Source organism: Enoplosus armatus, chromosome 4, assembly GCF_043641665.1.
Source record: "Enoplosus armatus isolate fEnoArm2 chromosome 4, fEnoArm2.hap1, whole genome shotgun sequence".
Taxonomy (NCBI): Eukaryota; Metazoa; Chordata; class Actinopteri; order Centrarchiformes; family Enoplosidae; genus Enoplosus; species Enoplosus armatus.
In genome coordinates this window covers 14,808,884-14,829,997 of record NC_092183.1, presented here as the reverse complement: position 1 = coordinate 14,829,997, position 21,114 = coordinate 14,808,884, and the positions used below count along the sequence as shown (strand labels likewise).

The window sequence follows — 21,114 nt, the reverse complement described above, 5'->3', positions numbered from 1 at the left end:
GAGTTAACAGGACAGTGGTGGGCTGTTTTAGTCCTGCTATCCGGGACCTTTCAGCTTAAATTAAACCGAAAAGAGCTGAGAGCAAAAAACTCAAACACGCCGTTGTTGTTGTTGTTATAGCTGTAACTTCACTTTAACGCGTGTGGTTAGTTTCTTTAAACCCTCTTTTAATGACAACCCGTACAGATACAATGTCCGTGTACAGTTTGTACACCTTCGCCTGAAACCCCTCCTACTGTTTGTCTAAAGAGACGTGTGCCGCCTTCAATGACTCCTCGTAAACTCAGAACTTCACACGGTGCAAAAAAACAAACAAACGGGTACAGAGATTTTTAAAGGAAAAAATAATTTTGTAAATATATTAAATTCATTCTTTATTAACTGAATTCCAAAAAAAAAAGCTGGTAGTATTGTTAGCATACTTTACCCTCATTTCATCTAAGATATACAGTTTGGAACAATAAAACATGATACAGTAAATATACAAGATAATTAATCGAAGTACAATTTAAAAACAAATAGGCGGTATCTAAATTGCGCAAAACTGGAAAGTTGACACATTATTCATAGTTTTGGAGCGCACGCTTCAGCTTGTATAATCCATTTTTCCAACAGAACAAGGAGGGAGCATGTGTGTAACGCTCAGTCCCTCCTGCACCTGCGTCAGTCAGAGCTCCTCTTGCTTCTGACCTGTGCTCTACTTAATTCATGGTGTGTTGATCTTTGCTTACTAATCACTGTGGGAGTGTTCATGACTGTGAAAAGCTTGGGTTCATGTTTTATTTATCCACTTCACACTTTTCTATGCCTCCAAAAATCATTTATATACTGCAAAAATTGTGAATCTTTAGTTCCATATGTATTGCATACAAAAATGCAGATACTTTATATACAGAATAAATCACATAAATGTTTCATGTAGCCAGAACTACATCATATTAGAAACTCCAGTTTCAGTTCCACTGATATGCTTATACAGAAGTGGCTTTTATTTATTTTTATTAAACATGGTCTAATTACAAAGTAAAAAAAAAAACCTATGGGATATAGTGACGAGATTTTTCACAGAATTGAAGTGAGGCACAGCAGATCAGATTGATCCGTTGTCAGTGAACATTCAGCCTTGGATCGCCTGCTCAAACACCAGCGCAGCATCAAGCGGTGGAGTGCTGAGATCATAGCAGCCTCTCGCCTGTTTAGTCACCACAGGACACAAGTCGTGTTCACACCACCTGATAAAGTAAAATAAAATCATATATTATAAATGAATTAAAAGGTTGTGTTGTGTTTTTTTTTTTTTTAAGCCTGAAAGGGGCGTACATTTTTACCTGAGAGCTGCATAAGTGTCAGATGGAGAGGCTCCTTTCCAACATGCATGGTCAATGAGAAGGGCTCCTGTTAACACACAGATAGTTAAAGGGGAACTCCACCCATTTTACACATCAAAGTCTGTATAAAGCTCTAAAGATTACGAGTTTGAAAATGAGGCAAAAACCTCAGGGTGTGGAGTTAGAAAGTAGTGAGTGTACCAGACCTCTGTAGCCCGCTCCTCACCTCTGCTCAGTGCTACATTAGCTGCTTCTAGCATAACACACCGACTCTATGACCAAACTGTCGGTAGTCAAGTTGCATTGTGGGTAATGTAGGTTTTGAGAAGGAAGAAAAATAAGAAAGACGATATCTCTGGTTCTGCTGCATTCATTTAGATTTTCTTTTTACTGTCCATCAAGAGTTCGACAATATTTTAGGCATGCAATGCTAAATCAGTGGAGAACTCTGTTATAGGAGAGAGAAGTGGTTTGTGGTACCTACCCGTGTAGATGCGAGCCAGGCTGTATGCCAAGTCTCTGGCTGCTAGTTCCAGGTAGCTGGGTGCTCTGGTAGCTGCCACCTGAACAAAGTCCTCCAGTTCATAGAGAGCACCGTGTACTGCTTTCACCGCTGGAGCCAATGAGGAAACACTGGATGCACCTGCAAGCAGGGACTAGTGGGTGAAGAAAACAAGTGCAGATCACATTCCTGTTGCAACTCTGTCACAGATTAATTACTGAACTTGTTTGACGGGATCACCCCCTGACCCTGTACCTTGGCATGGGTGAAGTAAGCGTGAAGAACCATTCCTGAGCTACGAGCCACACAACGCAGCACATCCAGAGACAGAACATTTGTGGTACCTTCCCATATACTCAACACCTGAGAGAGAAAGAGACAGGTAAGCTTCAAAAGTGCAAAAACTGTAAGATACTGTTGATTTTACGCATTGACCTCACCTGTGCATCACGAAGGAGTCCAGGCAACCCGGTATCCTCGATGTAGCCCTGTCCACCGAAGCTTTCCAAACCCTCTGACACCACGGAAACCGCCTGAGACAAAACAAGGTCGTTAAGGTTGGTATCAAAACAGCGAGATCACAGTTTGTCACATTCGTACAAGCTGTGCACCTGCTTCCCAGTGTACAGTTTGACCACAGGAGTGAGCAGACGTAGCAGATGAGTGTCAAGCTGGGTCGCCATGCCGCTTTCCTCTCGGCCCAGCAGACGACACACATCCATCACCAGAAGGAACGCTCCACGAGACTCCACCTGTCCATGTCAGAAGCAAGCATGAGTGAGGCATGATGGGAAACATTTGAATAGAGTTTGTGTAATTTCTTCAACCCCTGCCAGCTTACTTCCATCCTAGCGAGAGTCTGTATGTGCAGTGGGTGGTCTTTAAGAAGCTTTCCAAAGGCAGTGCGGCGAGTGGCGTAGTCACGAGCTAACTGGACCACCCTGTGAACGCACATATTATTAATCAGCTTATTTATAGCATGTTTTTAGAAATGAGTGCAGGATACAGTGCAGTAGTATGAGTAGTATTCTGCCTTCTCATTGCAGCTGCTGCAGAGACACTGTTGTGGATCCGGGTTATTGTCAGCATGTTAGCTATGGACGCCACACCTCTCCCTTCTTCTGAGAGCTGTGAATGTAGAGAAGGAAGAAAGATGTAATAAAGATGTTTTTTCATTTCATGTCAAAAAAAAAGATAAAGGCACTTCAACGGTGTCTTCTTTCCATAATATGTAGTATTGTGTTTCCAAATTGTGTTGCTTGGATGATTTCCAGCCCGTCACAGTGATTATACTGCAGCCACTGGGTGGTGACTGGAGTCTCTCAGCAGACAGTTAGTATGTCGAATGTTCACACTGGAAAAGTGACGAAATTAAGTATACTGTAACCAGACAGTGTGCTTACTACAGTCGATACAGCCAATCTTTGAGTGTGATGTCAATGGATACTATTCTCCCACAAAGGAAATAATGGAAAAAATAAACAAATTGTGGGTGGTGGTGATGAAACAGCATCAAACAAACAAACTCACTAAAAGTATGAAATCATAGGAAAAACATTTTGCTGTGCATTTGTGAAGTTTAATTGGCAGTGACTCTATAAGATAGATAGTAAATGAAGATTTGTTGGTATTGTCCGCTGTGTCTGCCTAGTTTTCTAGCAGTCAGTAGCTCTTCGGTATCTAACAAGATCACTGTGAATGTTCCACTTGGCAGATTAAAGGTTCGGCTTCGCTGTAATACAGATATTGATCACACCTGCTTAGACCAGAGAATGGATCTGCAGTTTATCATTACTGTAATAACTGATGATGTGTAACTGACCCTGTGTGCCGGCAGGCCATCCAGCAGTAACTCAGCAGTCGGCATCTGTCTTGTGCCCAGCTTGTCCTTCAGTCTCTGAACCTCTATACCCTTCAGCTGGCCGTCCTCACCTCTACTCACCTCTGCGTAGAACAAAGACAAACCCCTGCTACCCTGTGGGACAGAGACAAGCACACATACGGTGCCATCAAATCACTTTGTGAGTCATTCAAGAAGAAGAGTGACGACTGACGTTAGAGGAGTGCAAGAAGTCAGCGGTACTGGTGTGGTAGCTCCTGTTCTGTCCTGTGTTCTGGCCAGTGTCAGAGTCATGTCTGCGTCTGTAGCAGAGGTGAACCACTTGAAGCCGTGTAGTTTGTATGAACCGTCTGTCTGGGGAACAGCCACCGTCTCTGTGCCACTGGCTGAGGAAATGCAAGACAGTTAAGACTGTAGTTAGTCTTGTTCTGCACAACAAAGGCAAAAAGCAGCATTTTCTTTATGATACTGGTTCATGTAAAACTGAGTGTCACAACTGACCCACGTCAGATCCTCCATGTCTTTCTGTCATCCACTGTCCGGACGTCCAGAAACGTTCAGGCTGACGGGTGGTCAAACGACTGTAGGCTTCATCTACTGGCCACGAAACACCTATAGACTTCACATACACAGCCAGAAAATCACTCCTGGTTAGTTACGTATATCATTTAATGATCAAAGTTTGGTTTGCCACCAAAATTATGATGGTGTTGCTTTAAGACATACAGTTAATACAATGTTCGTTTGTTTTTCTGACACACCTGGATGACTTTAGCAGCTCCGTCAGTCATGGCCAGAGGACACGTGTAGAGACCAGAGGAAGGAGAGAAGATGTACAACTTGCTCATTTGGTACACACGACTAGAATACACACACATACATACACATTAGAAACCAAAACACGAAAACTGAAACATGACAGCTTAACTGAAAGAGGAAGTCTCCTAACCTCCACTCCCCAAATGACCTCTCATAACCCATGGCAACCAGTCCTTCCTGGGCCGACAGGTCTTTCATGCGCCTCCAGGCCGGCGAGGTCACGATGTGGTCCACTCTGCGACCCCAGGGGTCAAAGTGCACCAAACGTGGGGGAGTAACCTCACAATCTCGGCCCCACCCGTCCACCTCATTTGCCACACGCTCTCCAAACGCACACAAGTCTGAGACAGCTGCCTGTGAACAAGTATACACACATACATTCACATAGATTATGAACAAGGCCTCAGCTTCTTTGCCTGACAAGATCCTCTCCAGCTGTTTGCTCAAGTTCTCACAAATTCAAGTGCATTTAATTATTAGAAATTATAGTAAGATGGATGCTGGAAAATGAGCTACTTGATGAAAAATGTGCATCAGACAGGTACCTGAGGTTCTAACTTAAAGACAAAACATATTTGCAAAGTACTTGTCAAATAGCCTTTTTACCATGCTTTGCATATGCTAAAATGTTTTTTTTAGTTTTTTTTTTTATAGCTCATCAGTACCAAAACAACAACTTGTTAGAACAATATAAACTATATGTTGCAAATATGACAGATTAGGATCCAAATGTACCCCCATGTTGGGTCATTTCTGCATAATATATTTCCAACAGCAGCTGAAGGCCAGCCATGCTCCCCCCTCACCTCCTGGGGCAGGTGTCTCCTCAGGTATCCTCTGAGCAAGGCATCCTCCAGAAATGGGTTCTTCAGCACTGGCCTTTCCTGGAAGAAAGATCCTATCTTGGCTCTGGAGAACGGCAGGCAACCTTCTGCCTCCAAGAGTTGTTCTTCATCAGATCTTCTTGTGCCGGGTTCAGCTACACTTGCTGATCTGATGTGTGTGAGTGGTCGAGGAACACCGCACCACACCCTGCAGCAGCCTCCAGCTACACTGCGGTTCAGCAGGGCTGAACACACTGACATGGTTCAGGACCTGCAGTCTGAGGTGAGAAGAGAGAATCAGCACAGTGCTGCCAGATGAATTCCTTGGTTTCATGCATTCAGCAATTTACAGGATTATCTAGAATCCAAATTATGATATTGTTTAATACAAAATACCAATATTATTTATACTTAATTCTCTATTTAGATTTACCGGTGCAGTTCACATATACATACTCAATAGTGCAATATATATATATATATATATATATATATATATATATATATATATATATATATATATATATACCCATACATATATACATTCATATACATTGTTATTGTATATATTTTTTACTTTTATTTTTCACTTACATTTTGTAAATGTGTATATTTTTTACATCTTATTTTTGTTCTTACTTCTCATTTACTACTCTACTCTCTACTCTTGAATGACCTGTAACTGTATAATTTCCCCCCAGGGATCAATAAAGTATTTCTGATTCTGATATACTGTATGTCTTGTGATGTTACATTTTAGTAAAACCTTTCTACAACAGAATATTTCCAGTATAAACAGACATTTCTTCCAATATTGTTCCGTTGTTTGTTAATTTGTGGATTTGTAGAACTTCTTTCTCTCAAAGTAAACATATTCTATACGCGGTAACTGTTTTTGAGTGATTTACCTTGCACGTGATCACACCCACAGATTTCAATACAATCAGTTATCATAAACTATATACATATACATACACATACACATATATATATATATATACACACACACACACACACATACTTTAATAAACTATTGAAAGCTACAGACCGACAACATGTAGCGTTAAGCTCATGTAAACAGCTCTAAATAACTTTTTACATTACATTTGTTAGCATTATAGTTTATAATGATTTGTATTGTGTGCCGTTGACTAGCCATAATTGTTTAGTTTTTTGTTTTGTTTTACAGTATTTTGTTGTACATTCTTTAAAATTAATTTTGTTAATTCAAACTAATAACTTAATAATTATAATGTGGTTTAAGCGGTACCAAATAAAAGCATATTATTTCTAGTTATTTAAGAATAATTTAAACATGTCCAGCAACATTAAACTGAAAGCAGCTCAGTAAACTAACAACAAGACTGGAGATCACCAAAGTGGGTCAAAGTTCACTCCTTTCCGCCGTCCTTTTTGTGCAGATATTGGCTTCGAACTTGGATCAGTAATTTAATTTTATTTGATTTACTTAGTCTATTGGTTAATACAGGCAACAAGTCACCAGCCTCACTGTAAGTCTTGCCCTTCTTCTATCAAACTGTGAAGTATATTCACATTGCTCACTCTGCAACCCGAAGTGACCCGAGCTCTGCAACAACCACAGCAGTTAGCGAGCTAGCTAACTAGTAGGAGTTAGCGAGCTAGCTAGCTAACTAACAGTTACGAAGTGTTATTGTCAATTAGCCAGTTTACATTCTGAACTGCTTTGATAACACTGAATCCTCTCCATGTAAAATATATGTTTCATAGATGTGAGAGAAAGACAATCTCACCTGTCGTTAGACCAGCGGTGTTTGCATTCAGCACAGCGGCAAACTCTCGCCTTCAAAGTAAAAGTCCCGTTCCTTGTCAAAGGGTCCGTTCACTCAAATTACACGAAAACAGAATTACTTGACCAAGTAGTATTCGGGTAGTTTGGATTTCATTTTCCCAAACTGTGAGATCTCTCTTATCCATAAATGTAAATCTACCTATAAATGTCTAAGATTTCTGCCTTAACTCCAGTGTAAATTGAATGTAATTTCATTTATAGTACTCACAGCATTTAAAATGTACATTTAATCAACAATATCTCACTCAAGAAAGTGTTCCTGTTACTTCCCACAACCAATATTTTATCGAGCATCTACAGACGTATGAAAATAACATACATACATTCATCAAAGGTGTTGCTGAACCTGTTTTATTGTTCTAAGTAAAGATTTGTCAAAAATACAGAATCCTTTGTTCTAATCAGAACAAAAAGAGTGAAAGCATGCACCGTTTGATAAAACATTTCCATGACATGTTAAAAATCTGTTCAAAAGGAAGGACACAGGCAACAAATAATTATGAACACACAACTTTGCATTTAAATGAGATTTTTTTTTCTTTCAAAAATAAACACAGAACAGTCATAGCTTAAATTCAGGAGGGATATAAGGGAATAATCATACTGATAAAACCCAGTAAGTAGTTCTTGTTTGTGGGTGTGGTACACCACCCAACCGTAAAATATTAACCTGGTTTGCTCGTCAGACCAGGATGGAGGAAGGTAATGGGTAACACTGATGTGTTTTTAGTGTACAAAAATAAAAGCTAATGTTTAAGTACAGGCTGCAGTGCAGAGCAGCACCCAATCAAGCCCAAGCCTGGAGTCACTTGGTGTGTCCAATTCTCACCTGACGATGGACCAAAATGAGGAACAAATGTAGTCTGCAGTCTGTCACAGCATTAGTCGCCTATATAAAGGGAGCAGAAATTGTATTAAACCTACACAAATTATTTCAAAAGGTCAATCAGGACAGGATGGCTTAAACATAGATTAACATATATAAGCAGGTATATAAAACAGACTAAAGAGAAAACCAGAAGGCTACCCAACCATGTAGAAACACCAGAGAATCTGCCTGAACTCAAAGAGCGAACCGGCACAAAATCAAAAGATCAAACTTATGACAATCTGATTTAACAAGTGGAGGGATCAACAATGAAAATATCCCCAAATATTCACAGCCAACCTCGGGGAGCCGTCAGCAATATAATGGCTGGAATGAACACTGCCAGTCTGTATGTCCTCTCTTATATTTCTCTTTTCTGTCTTCTTTAATCACCCTTGGTAAGGAGGTCCTCTATGTAGGCGTCAAGCTCGTCATCTGTGTTTATGTCAATATCCTGAAAGTGTAAAAAAAAAAAAAAATTGATAGGCAGATAAATTTGTCGATAAGTCTTATATTTTGTCACACTGTTTGGAGATGTTCTGTTTCTTGGACCATCAGTGAGTGCAGATGAAGCAGTAAGTCTTACCTCTTGTACTTTTTGCAGGAGTGCTACAATGTTTGTTCGTAGTTTCTGTAGTTTCTCGTCTGCCTCTTTCAGTTTGACCTCAGTGCTGTTGCTCTTCTCTTCCACAGCTTTGGCCCTGGCATCAGCTCTGCTCTGGTACGAGTTACACAACGACTGGAGGCCTGATTCATACTGCTGGAAATACTCTTTCTAAATTGAGGAGGGGAAACACATTAATACACCAGCACTCAATACTCTGGACAAGAAAACACAATATTAACATCAAGTCAACACATTCCCAGATACAATAAGTATTATTTCAATGTGTAGTATTGCTGGCAGATACAGTTCTCCATTCTGTAATCATTTTATTATTTATTTATTTCAATGTAAAATTACATTTTTGTTTAGGTTAAATTCTAGCCTAAGGATCAATCTATTAAATCATTTATCTCACCAAAGGAAAAGCCACCAACTCCTCAGCTGTCATGCTGTTAACGTCGTCCTTTGGAATCCGAAAAGCAGGAGGGAAGAAGTAACGCAGCATTGTCCTGGAAACATGAACAGCATAGTGAACACACCACGGTGCTATGAGACTTGAATGAAGAATGATTCTGAAACTACGCGCCCTAACAAAGTGTGTGGTAACAACCCCAGCTCATTGTAATCAGCTCACCTCAACATGGTGACCAGACTATCAGTCACCTCTCGACTGGTTCCTGGTTGAGTAGTGTCAGGCTCCATGGGTGCCGGCCCCTTCTCGGTCTCCTGTTGGGTGTCAGGTGTCTGAGAGATTGGAGATGGCGGCCGCATCAAGCGGACATCATCACTACCCTTAAACACCCTTCACAGACACACACATACAAGTATAGGGTATTTATTATCTGGCATGTAAACAAAATGTGCCATGAATGCAGCAACACAGACGGAGTATCTCACCATCGGTCTTTAGGGGTGGATCTTGGTACATAGTCAAACTTCACTTTCCAGCGAACGCTCTGTTTATTCGCCTCCACTGCAATGACTTTGCCTGTGTACCACTCCTTGTTGACACGTACTTCAACAAGCAGACCCTTATCTGTAGAAACACAATACATAGGTAGAAATTCCTCCCGGCTTTTAGAGTTTTCTTTTTGCAGTTTTATGTGTGATACATGTTAGTATAGAGCAGTCCATCATCTCTCACCTTTCTGAGCAGTTTTAGCGTCGTTCTCTGGTTCCTGATGTGGGGACTTCTCAGACGCCTGCAAAAACAAAACATTACCACCACAGTCAGGGAAACACTGTTTACTGCAAAGAGCAAGGTTAAAAGAAATAAGTTGCATCCCTGTTAATGAAAGAAGTGAAAGTCCCAGTGTGACCTCAGGCATTGGGTGAGAATGGCATGCTTGATTGCAGAGAGCCGTTAAGAGAAGAACATGTCAACTTCAGATTAAGATTCAAGAGAGGATTGTTAGAAGAGAGAATGATAATTTGACAATACACCCAGATCAGCTGAAGGATCAAGTTGTCATGATTGTTAGAAGTTGTGAGAGGAGATGCAGGCCGGCTTTATTCGAGGGTTGTAGAGAGAGAGACCGAGTAAAGCTACCTTTGCTTTAGCCCCATGCTGCTGCATGGAAATGGGTTTAGGGACAGAGGTTGGTGTGGTTGGTGTCTGCCGTGTAGGAGTAGAAACCCCTTTCTTCTCAGGCTGTGAGTGTGTTTTCACCTGCAAGGTTAACAGCAGAGGGGCTCTGATTGGAGGTTCTAGTTAACCGTCCAGGGATGTCTGTATTTCCTTCACTATATGAGTCTAAAACTTATTTCAGTGTCACCATCTATATAAGCTAATGAAGCAGTGCTCGCTACGGTTTAGTTGAAAGTCTCCTGATTTGTAGAGATTGGTCCAAGAAAACACAAGATAGACGCTTTGCCGCAGTACTAATGTGCAGTAAAGCTAAATATAGCTGCACAGATCAGCAACGTGGCAAATAAGTAAAAACACTATAATAAAGCAAATGGTATTTACAGCCTATATTTGCACACATGGAGCAACATATGCCTTTTATTATTGCACTTTAGTTGCTGCAGTTGTTGCTGTTTAAGTAACTCTTTTCTCTGATTAGCTATTGGATTTACATTTGTGATACTTCATATGTAACTGATGAAGATTCATATGTTGCTGTAAACAAACAACTGCCCCAATTCTGTTAATTTCTGTCGCCTCTCATTCACTTCATTCCTTTCATTTACTCACTTAATAGAAGTTGATCCCTTTGGGAGACAAGTGGTAATAAAGGAGGAAAGGCAGAGCAGCAGAGAGGAGCAGCACATACCATCACAGCAGTCAACACACACCCAGACGGACTCACAAGATGAAGGTGAACACTTGAAATGGTTTAGGCAACATTGTTAATGCTGCCATTTTATTTCTGTACATGTTTACATTTTGCAGTATTGATATAAGTTGTACAGTTAAACCTCTGGGCTACAATGTTTTTGACCTGACCTGTGAAGTCTGAAGTCTACCCTCACTTGTGAATGATGCTGCGTGTTTACCTCGTCCAACTTGCCACGTTTGGGAGGTGTGGCCTTCTCAACGACTTTCCCACGGTTGCCAGCTGCTGCGACCATTTTGGATTTCTTCGTCTGTGGCTCTTCTTCACTCTCCACCTCACTGTTGTTCTCCTCATTCTCCTCCTCCTCCTCTTCCTCCTCCTCCTCCTCTTCTTCTTCTTCTTCCTCCTCCTCACTGTCCTCCTGCTCTATGATTCTCTTGCGTTGTCCAGCAGCTGTTGGTTTGGCTGATGATGCTTTGGCAGGTGTCTATGTAATAAGACAGATATCACCATTTCGCACTGTTTTTTTGGGTTAAACTTGGACATGCAGCCATACAGTATTAAATACTTTCACCAACAAAACCTTCCTCTGGTACTTTGTGGTATTAGTGGAGAACTTACCCGTGAGCTGCGGCTGGGTGGGGGTGTTTTGGCATTTGCTTTGGGCACAGGCTTTGCTGCAGGAGGCTTTGCTGCAGCTCTGGACCTGGATGATTCGACTTTGGGTGGCGTAGGGGCAGGTGTTCGGGTGGGGCGCTGGGAAGCTGCACGAGATGGAGGGGCACTCTGTGCATGTTTGAGGTGAGCTGGGAGCGGTGGGGAGCGTGGGCGTGCTGTGGACCTTTCAGAAGACCTAGTTGCCTGAACCGACAACATGTGAAAAGGAGACACAACAAAAAAACATTTCAGTGAGATAATGAATGAAAAACAAGACTTCCGCCAACAGCAGTGTTAGTGAACTACTATGTGCTTAATTTGATGAGAAGTCATTATGAACGAACACTGGCCAAAAGGTACAGGAACTAGTTTGTCTGTATTGAGCTTAGGCAGCACAATCAACTGGTATCAAGCATGTTACCGATCATATAAAACTCAGTATTTGAAAAAATATTTGTGATTATTTAGAATATTAAGAATGGCAAAGACTTGAGTAAAATAAATTAAATAATTCAGAAACAAAAGTATAATTTTCAGTGTAACAGCACACACCATTTTCTGTTAAAGCAGGAAAAAACATTTGAAAGTGTGGCAACGCAAGTGAAAATCTCAATAACATTCCTGTTATTGCTCATATTTCCAGTGATATTATCAGTATAAACGATAAAATAAATAATAATATTAAAAGATGAGAAGAGTTTAAGAGCTTAATAGTCAGATAAATTGAAAGTGAGAAGAATTTGGAGTATTTATAAAAATTACCCAGCGTAAGATACTACAAGAAGCCCAGTATGAGGAGTTTGTACCTGAGAGGAGCTCTCTGTTGGTTTCATGCTGACCTCCAGTGGTAGCTTCTTTACATCTGCTGCAGATTTGATGGTGTTGGTTTTCTGATAGGAGGAAATACAATGTATTATGTCCTGATGTACACAAAACAGAGAACAACAGACAGAGAGAGTGATGGACGAGGTACCTGCAAGGCCTGTAGTTTCTCCTGCTGCTGTTTGATTTTCTCTGCCAGCTCTTTCTGTTTGTCTTCAGCTGTCTGCTTGTCTTTCTTCAGAACACCACATGGCAAATTCTGTTTCTGCTCAGGAGCATCACACCTAAAAAAACCACAATACACAGTGTATATAGGAACACTACATTGATCACAATGTAGTGACACAGTGACAAAAATGGCATGCAGTACATACCTTAAATGAAGAATTCAACTAATTCAACTAATAAAAAGCATGAATTGCAACTTTAAACATATATCCTATAAAACAATGTTCGATGTGTACCTGTCCTGGTTGCTGTCCGGGTTCATGAGACACACCCAACTGTCTGGGTAGCGTTTGTCCACTGCATCCATCTGGAATGGCAGCGTTCTCCACTTTAAACATTTATCTGAAAGTAAAGAGCAGAATTAGAGAGTCAGTATAGGTTTGTGGCATTAAGTTAATTCGTTGAGATATTGTGTGTGTGTATGGGTCTGTAACTTACCACACTGAATAGTTAGTGGTATCTCCATGGCGCGACGTCTCTTGTATCTCGGCTCTGATGACGGAGGCGCAGACCAGCTGGCAGACAGATATCCAAACTCATCCCAGAACTTCACGATGCCTTTCTGAGCTGCATAACACACACAGACACTCAGGTTTTATATAGCGACAAGTTAAATAAAGTTATTCAAGTAAATGTAAACTCACCAATGTTACTGTCCTTCCAGTACTGAGCTAAATGTTCCCCCATGGATTTCAGTAAATGTCGATACTCCTTAGCATCTGCAAAGTCCTGTTTGTTGTGAGTAGGCTCTAGAACTAAATATGGGACATCCACTACTCCAACCACACCTCCACAGGCCCTAAAACACATAAATCATACATCTTTCGTAATCATTCAAACATTGTCACTTCTCAATCTCTCTGTGCATATTACTCACATGCCTCCCTCCAGCTGGGGCCCTGTCTTCTCGTACATCTTAATGAGACGAGAGCAGTTGTATACAAACATCCCATCCAGGTCCCTCTGTTCAATGTTCACTCCAAATATAAAATTCAACTCCTTGGGCTCCTTCAATGCTCTGAGGAACAAGAAAGGTGTTGGAGACTGATGGGAAATAAACAAAGCCTAGCTAAAACAAAGTGATTTGAAGTGTTCTTTTCAAGTTACTATTCTCTTTCCATGAAAAAACCCCAGAAAACACTGTTGACACATGGCCAGTAAAAATTATAATATTAAGCTTATTTTCAGCCTATGGGAGATGAAATAAAAAAACGTAACTTTTAACTGTTTGTAAATAGGCTAAATTTGTCTATCATACTTCTGTTTGGCTTCAAGAATCCTTTTCTTCATTTCAGCATCCCGTCGAAGCATCATGGCCGAATCTTGAACCTTTCTCAGAATTGCCTTGAGGAAGAGAAGGCGGAGGGAGACATCAGCTGACACATTATGGTCAAGGATTCAAATTACAATCAAGGTTTTAGACAAAAACTTTGTGCCAGTTTCAGTTTAAACGCTTACATCGACGCATTTGACAAATCAACCACAACAAGCTCTTTGGCTTACCCGGGACTCTTTTGACAGGTCCTCTCCCAGTCTGGCCTCCAAAGCCACGCGCTTACTCTCTGCCTCTCTGGCTTTCTCCTCCGCTGAAATAAATAAAAAAATTGTTAAATGATGGGAGAGAGGGAGTCGAGTAGCACAATGTAAATGAAAACAGACATTTCACCACTGACTCACCAATCTTTGCAAGGTGATCTGCTTTCTTCACTTCTTGCTCAGCACGAGTTTTGAAACGAGTTGATGAGTATTTATAAACCCTGACAACAAAACATGAAAGCTAATGAAGCCTTACCACTGAAATACAGCAGTTACAGACACAGTTTAAGTGTGTTATCATATTACCTTGGTTTATATAGACAGCAGGACAGTCTCTTGGTCCGGACTTTATGTCCCTGGATAAAAATCCTCATGCGTGGGTCGATGTACAAAACAGCAGCGTACGCCCTGAACGACCTCTTCTCTGGCTTCCTGTGAGAGAGTGAAGGGCGTGGCCGTCAACATTCACAAAAGTTCTGATCAATACAATCACCAAAAAATAACGTTAGTGCACAAAATTGAATTCCTTTCACCAAAGGTTAGTGATCACATGGTTAAAGAGAATCACACAAAGTAACAACTATACTCACACTCCTTCAACAAGTGTCCCAGCCATCAGTATGTCCTGGTGATCTGTCTCTACATCCAGCTCTGGTTCTCTGTTGTCCATCAGCTTCAGATTATAGATGGTCACAAGAGTACCTTTTAACAAAATACAACAGTAAAGTAAACATCATAATCCATATCAACTATGTCATTCCCCAATACTAAGCTTATAAAAAACGTTTTAAGCATCACTCTCAGGATACGACTTATAGAGTGATATTTGTTGCCGACATAAGTGAGAAAATGTTTTGAAGAAGTGGCTATGAACTTGTATAATAGATGGACATGAATTTCTTAACATGGAGACACACATTCATATGCTTACCACTGCTACTTTCTATTTTGTTGAACTGCTCCATCAGCTGCTGTTCATTTTTAAAAGGTGAGTATTTGAAGATCAGCTCTGTCTCTATGGCGTACTTCTCTGGGTCAGAGGTCAGCGGCTCCTTGGTATTCAGATCCCAGGAGGGGAGGGGCACTATCACCTGAACAGAGAGGATCAAAAGCTCCAAGTCAAACAAAATAAAATGGTTAACCAACTGCATCTCATCAGCAGCGATCTACAGTGCATCCGGAAAGTATTCACGGCGCTTCACTTTTTCCACATTTTGTTATGTTACACCCTTATTCCAAAATGGATTAAATTAATTTTTTTCCTCAAAATTCTACACACAACACCCCATAATGACAATGTGAAAAAAGTTTTTTTGAAATTTTTGCAAATTTATTAAAAATAAAAAACTAAGAAATCACATGTACATAAGTATTCACAGCCTTTGCCATGAAGCTCAAAATTGAGCTCAGGTGCATCCTGTTTCCACTGATCATCCTTGAGATGTTTCTGCAGCTTAATTGGAGTCCACCTGTGGTAAATTCAGTTGATTGGACATGATTTGGAAAGGCACACACCTGTCTATATAAGGTCCCACAGTTGACAGTGCATGTCAGAGCACAAACCGAGCATGAAGTCAAAGGAATTGTCTGTAGACCTCCGAGACAGGATTGTCTCGAGGCACAAATCTGGGGAAGGTTACAGAAAAATTTCTGCTGCTTTGAAGGTCCCAATGAGCACAGTGGCCTCCATCATCCGTAAGTGGAAGAAGTTCGGAACCACCAGGACTCTTCCTAGAGCTGGCCGGCCATCTAAACTGAGTAATCGGGGGAGAAGGGCCTTAGTCAGGGAGGTGACCAAGAACCCGATGGTCACTCTGTCAGAGCTCCAGAGTTCCTCTGTGGAGAGAGGAGAACCTTCCAGAAGGACAACCATCTCTGCAGCAATCCACCAATCAGGCCTGTATGGTAGAGTGGCCAGACGGAAGCCACTCCTTAGTAAAAGGCACATAGCAGCCCGCCTGGAGTTTGCCAAAAGGCACCTGAAGGACTCTCAGACCATGAGAAACAAAATTCTCTGGTCTGATGAGACAAAGACTGAACTCTTTGGTGTGAATGCCAGGCGTCACGTTTGGAGGAAACCAGGCACCGCTCATCACCAGGCCAATACCATCCCTACAGTGAAGCATGGTGGTGGCAGCATCATGCTGTGGGGATGTTTTTCAGCGGCAGGAACTGGGAGACTAGTCAGGATAGAGGGAAAGATGAATGCAGCAAAGTACAGAGACATCCTGGATGAAAACCTGCTCCAGAGCGCTCTTGACCTCAGACTGGGGCGATGGTTTATCTTTCAGCAGGACAACGACCCTAAGCACACAGCCAAGATATGAAAGGAGTGGCTTCAGGACAACTCTGTGAATGTCCTTGAGTGGCCCAGCCAGAGCCCAGACTTGAATCCGATTGAACATCTCTGGAGAGATCTGAAAATGGCTGTGCACCGACGCTTCCCATCCAACCTGATGGAGCTTGAGAGGTGCTGCAAAGAGGAATGGGTGAAACTGCCCAAAGATAGGTGTGCCAAGCTTGTGGCATCATATTCAAAAAGACTTGAGGCTGTAATTGCTGCCAAAGGTGCATCAACAAAGTATTGAGCAAAGGCTGTGAATACTTATGTACATGTGATTTCTCAGGTTTTTTATTTTTAATAAATTTGCAAAAATCTCAAAAACTTTTTTCACGTTGTCATTATGGGGTGTTGTGTGTAGAATTTTGAGGAAAAAAATGAATTTAATCTGGAGAAAGTAGAACGTGCCATCTGTGACGGCCTGTCGACTTTGTGTTAACACTGCAAAATGTTGCATTGTTACTGAATGACGTTCACATAGGTTGTGTAGCATATAGACCACTTGCTCATGTGTATTCACAACACATTACAATTAACTATTTAAAACATCTGATCTGCCCGATGAAGCAGTTTCCTCAGCCTTCCACTTGCAGAAAATGCTTCAATAAATATCAATGATATTGTGAACGAATTTTCCTTCTTTAGGCTAAAGGTAGTATGACACAGTTCCTCCAGGTCACATTCAGGTCAGTTGTATACCTTATAGTAGTAGGGCATGGCCTGTCTCTGTGAGAGCAATAGTTCAACTCTATGTCTACAAGGAAAGGCTGGTCATGGTGCAGCCATCCTGATAAGGCAAGGCTGTCCCCATCGTCTAGAACAAGGTCAAGGGCTCAAACACATTGATAGACTTTCTCCACTTTTCCTCTAAGATATGCACTTAATGTGATAAAGTGATATACACCGTGACTTACATTAACGTAGGTAAGCATAGGTCCTTTATTTAGAATACAATACCCAATAGAATCTTCTATAAGGGTTAAATACTCTTCACCAGGAAGTAACCTTCAGAATTCAGAGGTGGCACTAAACTGTGTAACTGACCTCATCCAGTCCCTCCTCTTCATGGAAAGTCCTTGACAGGAAAAGGCAAGTCAGTGCGTTGTCCTTTTTTGTGAACAAGATGAAGTCTTTCCCAATACGCATAGAGCCACTGTGAAAACACACACACACATTTTATTTATATGCAAAATAATTCAAACACTGGTGTACCAAATGCACTATGTCATAACGCAAGAATTGGGTGAATGTCTTACGATTTCAGTCCATTTCCATACTGGCCGATCTGAGTAGACTCAGGGGACCGTTTGTTTGACTTTCCAAACTGAATAACATGGGTTGCCTCATCTAATAAAAGAAATGTGTTCAGCATCATGTTTCACACATAAAATACATACATCATCAGAAAACCCCACAGTGGACCCACACAAAGCACCTTTAATCATGACATAAAAACTAGCTAAATGTAATTTCTCTGATAATAAAGTGACACTTACTAGGGTCCATTCCAATACCGTCATCCAGAAAACAGAGCATGTAGCCGCCCCGCAGCTCTGGCCTTTTTTCTGTCAGCAAATCAGGAAGGTGAAAAAGACATGTTAAGAGCAATGAATGAATGTGAATGCTTCAGTGTGTGAGTTTTTGAGGTGTACCTGTGTAGATGTCTATTCGCGTGGCATTGGCATCTCTGTGAAAGACATAAACAAACTGTGAGACTTTCTACAAGAAAGATATTTTCCAGGCTGAATAATTTGTCAACAATTATAGACTCTGTTGCAAATCATTATGGTTACCTTGAATTGTCCACAAGCTCCGCCAAGGCTCCAAATAAGAACTCGTGCGTTGTCCTGAAAACATTCAACTAATTTAATTAATGATATACTTGATTATTAAAAAGGGATTTAACTTGAGTTAACAGGGCAAGCTGGCCAGAGAAAGAGGGTGTATGAGAGACACTTGTTGACAGGATCTGATCTCCTCTTGTGTGTGGGGTTGTTAATCAGTTATACAACCTGTATTCCCTCCAGTCTATTGAGCGATATGTGTCAATGTAAACAGAACAGAGGATTTTCGCTATTATCACTTACTGACAACGACATCTTTGTCACAGTTTGTGACAAAACAACAACAAAGACTGGTACTGTCTCACTTGAGTATAAGTGTAACTTATACTAAGTATTCAATACTCTTCTCCAGGAGCATTAAACAATGACATGTCAATTATTTTTTTCATCATTTACTCCATCAAGAGTCAAATGTAATAACAAATGCCCACAAGCTCACCAGCTATTTTGTCTTGGTCAATTACGAAAACAAGCACTAATTGTTTTAGTCCTACTCTTGTGGTTAAATCCTTCATGGACCTGTACATAATCCCTTGGCAGTGCATTTGGAATGAGTCCAGGATGTGATATCATCTGTGTTTCTAAATGTGTTAACTGGTGCACCACTACATATTCAAACATGGACAGAGTTGTTCAGTCAGGCTACGTCACAAGAAAATGTTTAGGTCTACTTGTTATGTAGCAATGACAAGATAAGGAACTGTCTTCCATCTTCACTTCACAAAAATGCAACTGCCTTTTAAATCCATGACAGTGAATGTTTTGAACAACATCACTACAAGGGTGACTTCTGGCACTCACAGGTTTCCTCTGAAGAAGATCTCACAAGCAACACGCTTTCCTCGGAAAGCTTGGCCTTCAGCTGTTGTGGCCGTGGCTGGAGAAAAGCAAAGAGCTGCCACAACTTCCAAAGCTGATTGATACTCTAAAAGCCGCATCAGCTGAGGAACTCCAACAGAAACACTAGAGATACCACGTGTCCATCCACACTCAACCGCAAAACAGTAGAGCAGTGTACACAACCATGTTGCTATGACCAGCAAGTGACTGTGATTTGTGATCACCATGCTGAATAATACAGTATTGGTAGGTGCCAGTCTATGAGAAGTTACAGAAGGCAATGTGTAAGACAGTACAATATAAGCATGAAATATCACAGGCTATGCTGAAATATGTGAATGAATTTTGAAAACAATAATTCTATATATTTTTGTGTGTGTTTGTTATTGTTTGTTTGTTAATGTGTTTACAAGCAATAAGATTTAAATATGTGTCTTAATCTATGTGTAGTTAAGGGGTAAATTTGCAGGGGGAATCTGTGTTGTAAGCAAAAAGTATAGGGTGTATTTTCCATTCCGCACATAATACACAATGACAGAGGAAAATGTTAGCTGATATACGTTAAACATTAAATGGTCCATGCAGACTTTATAAACCATTTTTGAGGGAAGGGAAAGTCATATTAAATGCAAACTAACACATAATGAAATGCGAGCACATTCTTTAAATAGAAGATCAAGTTTAACAGGATTAAACCTGATCATCTATTCATGTTCAGGTGTATCTGTACAAATATTAATATGAACCTTTTCAGCTATCTGTGGGCCTTGTAAAAATATTTACATGGAAGAGCTGGTATAATATGTTGTATTTATGTCTAGTTGGTGGTCTTTAATATTAGTTATCATAGTTATGTGTAGTTTCAAGTTTATAAATACATATTATTGACCAGCAAGCCGGTACTTACGAATTTGTGTGCAGGTACTCAAAGGTAAGCTGAGCCCTGCTCAGGTTGCTGTAGTTGGAGTAGGCCATGGCCACTCACAATTGTTTCCTTCTTGGTCTCTTGTTTGTCTTCTTCCTGTCCAACCGAGCTCTAGTCCAGAGCTTTCATCCTAAACAGGAAAGAAAATTATCACAGGTCTTGTATATTAACCTACAAAGTGCCTCCCTTAATTGACACCATGTACATGACCTGACATCAGCTTATGTGGACGCTTTACATCAAGTCACAGGGGGACCAGTTGACACCCACGCCTTATTGACACCCCCCTCCCTCGCCCCCCAAATGAGGGGTACCACGTGTGAGGCCCGCTTAAAGACACTCAATTGTTATGGCGAAGAGCAAAGAGCGTCTTTAGGCAAGATGTTACCATATGGCTAACACCTTGCCTAATGCATAAATACATATTAAATAACACGATTAACGTTTATGTATTTATGCATTTGTCATTGGTCTAGCTTAGCTAGGTGTCTGTGAAGTAAGGCCAAGTCATGTTAAATGAAGAACATATCATTTAAACGTTTCAGACGTGATGCAGCAACGGTTAACATTACTACCGTTTAATGTTAGGCTAACATAGGTAGCTAGCGGACATTAGCGTCTTCTGCAGTGTTTATGATGTTATGTTAGCGTGAACGGTAGCTAGCTAGTTTACACTGTGGAAACATGTAGCTGACGTTAGCCATATCAAGTAATTTTCACCGACTTTGCAGACCGTTTCATATGACGGCGACTTTGTAGTGGCTTCGCGCTAGTGTAATAATCTGTCCGAGGAGGAATAAATACTTTGTAACGTTACGTTTTCTTTTCCCCAACATGAAACAATCCGCCAGGCCGCGAAGAATCCAACCACTTCGACGTTGATTACTTGGTTTCCCTCTGGTCTGCAGAAATCCCGCCTCTATTTTTCTATACTCAGCCAATAAGAAAACACCATGTAAAGATTCTTAACCATGATTGGAGGAAAAATCTCGCTACATAGAACGTCAACATGCCGGTGCATCA

The 21,114-nt window shown here is 40.9% G+C and overlaps 2 protein-coding genes across 6 annotated transcripts; both read right to left on the bottom strand.

The window, feature by feature from the left end:
- Nucleotides 1-968: 968 nt before the first annotated feature.
- On the bottom strand, nt 969-7,105 carry LOC139284275 (acyl-CoA dehydrogenase family member 11-like). 2 transcript variants are annotated; one of them, XM_070904489.1, is made up of 15 exons: nt 7,086-7,105; nt 5,296-5,591; nt 4,620-4,843; nt 4,432-4,531; nt 4,172-4,289; nt 3,914-4,056; nt 3,653-3,805; nt 2,864-2,958; nt 2,672-2,771; nt 2,442-2,582; nt 2,271-2,363; nt 2,086-2,193; nt 1,813-1,984; nt 1,329-1,395; nt 969-1,232 (listed from the first exon to the last, which is right to left on the bottom strand). In XM_070904489.1, exons 2-15 carry the CDS (start codon nt 5,572-5,574, stop codon nt 1,118-1,120), a joined length of 1,908 nt encoding a protein of 635 aa, XP_070760590.1. In that variant the 5' UTR covers nt 5,575-5,591; nt 7,086-7,105; the 3' UTR covers nt 969-1,117. The 2 variants fall into 2 exon arrangements, with proteins under 2 accessions (XP_070760590.1, XP_070760591.1); XM_070904490.1 differs by lacking the exons at nt 969-1,232; nt 1,329-1,395 and having other exon boundaries at nt 1,818-1,971.
- A 370-nt stretch (nt 7,106-7,475) lies between these two features.
- Nucleotides 7,476-20,979, bottom strand: morc2 (MORC family CW-type zinc finger 2). 4 transcript variants are annotated; one of them, XR_011597330.1, is made up of 29 exons: nt 20,909-20,979; nt 20,074-20,221; nt 18,276-18,329; nt 18,135-18,169; nt 17,979-18,047; nt 17,739-17,829; nt 17,527-17,635; nt 15,073-15,232; nt 14,732-14,843; nt 14,448-14,573; nt 14,283-14,362; nt 14,109-14,191; nt 13,864-13,949; nt 13,483-13,623; nt 13,250-13,404; nt 13,044-13,172; nt 12,842-12,947; nt 12,529-12,661; nt 12,362-12,445; nt 11,520-11,759; nt 11,119-11,385; nt 10,169-10,288; nt 9,764-9,821; nt 9,517-9,655; nt 9,254-9,421; nt 9,035-9,128; nt 8,599-8,787; nt 8,313-8,466; nt 7,476-8,033 (listed from the first exon to the last, which is right to left on the bottom strand). XR_011597330.1 is itself a non-coding variant. In XM_070904121.1 (29 exons), the coding sequence occupies exons 2-29, from the start codon at nt 20,139-20,141 to the stop codon at nt 8,026-8,028; spliced, it is 3,165 nt and encodes a 1,054-aa protein (XP_070760222.1). In that variant the 5' UTR covers nt 20,142-20,221; nt 20,909-20,979; the 3' UTR covers nt 7,476-8,025. The 4 variants fall into 4 exon arrangements, 3 of the variants coding, with proteins under 3 accessions (XP_070760222.1, XP_070760221.1, XP_070760223.1); XM_070904121.1 differs by having other exon boundaries at nt 8,406-8,466; XM_070904120.1 differs by having other exon boundaries at nt 7,476-8,466.
- Nucleotides 20,980-21,114: the final 135 nt, after the last annotated feature.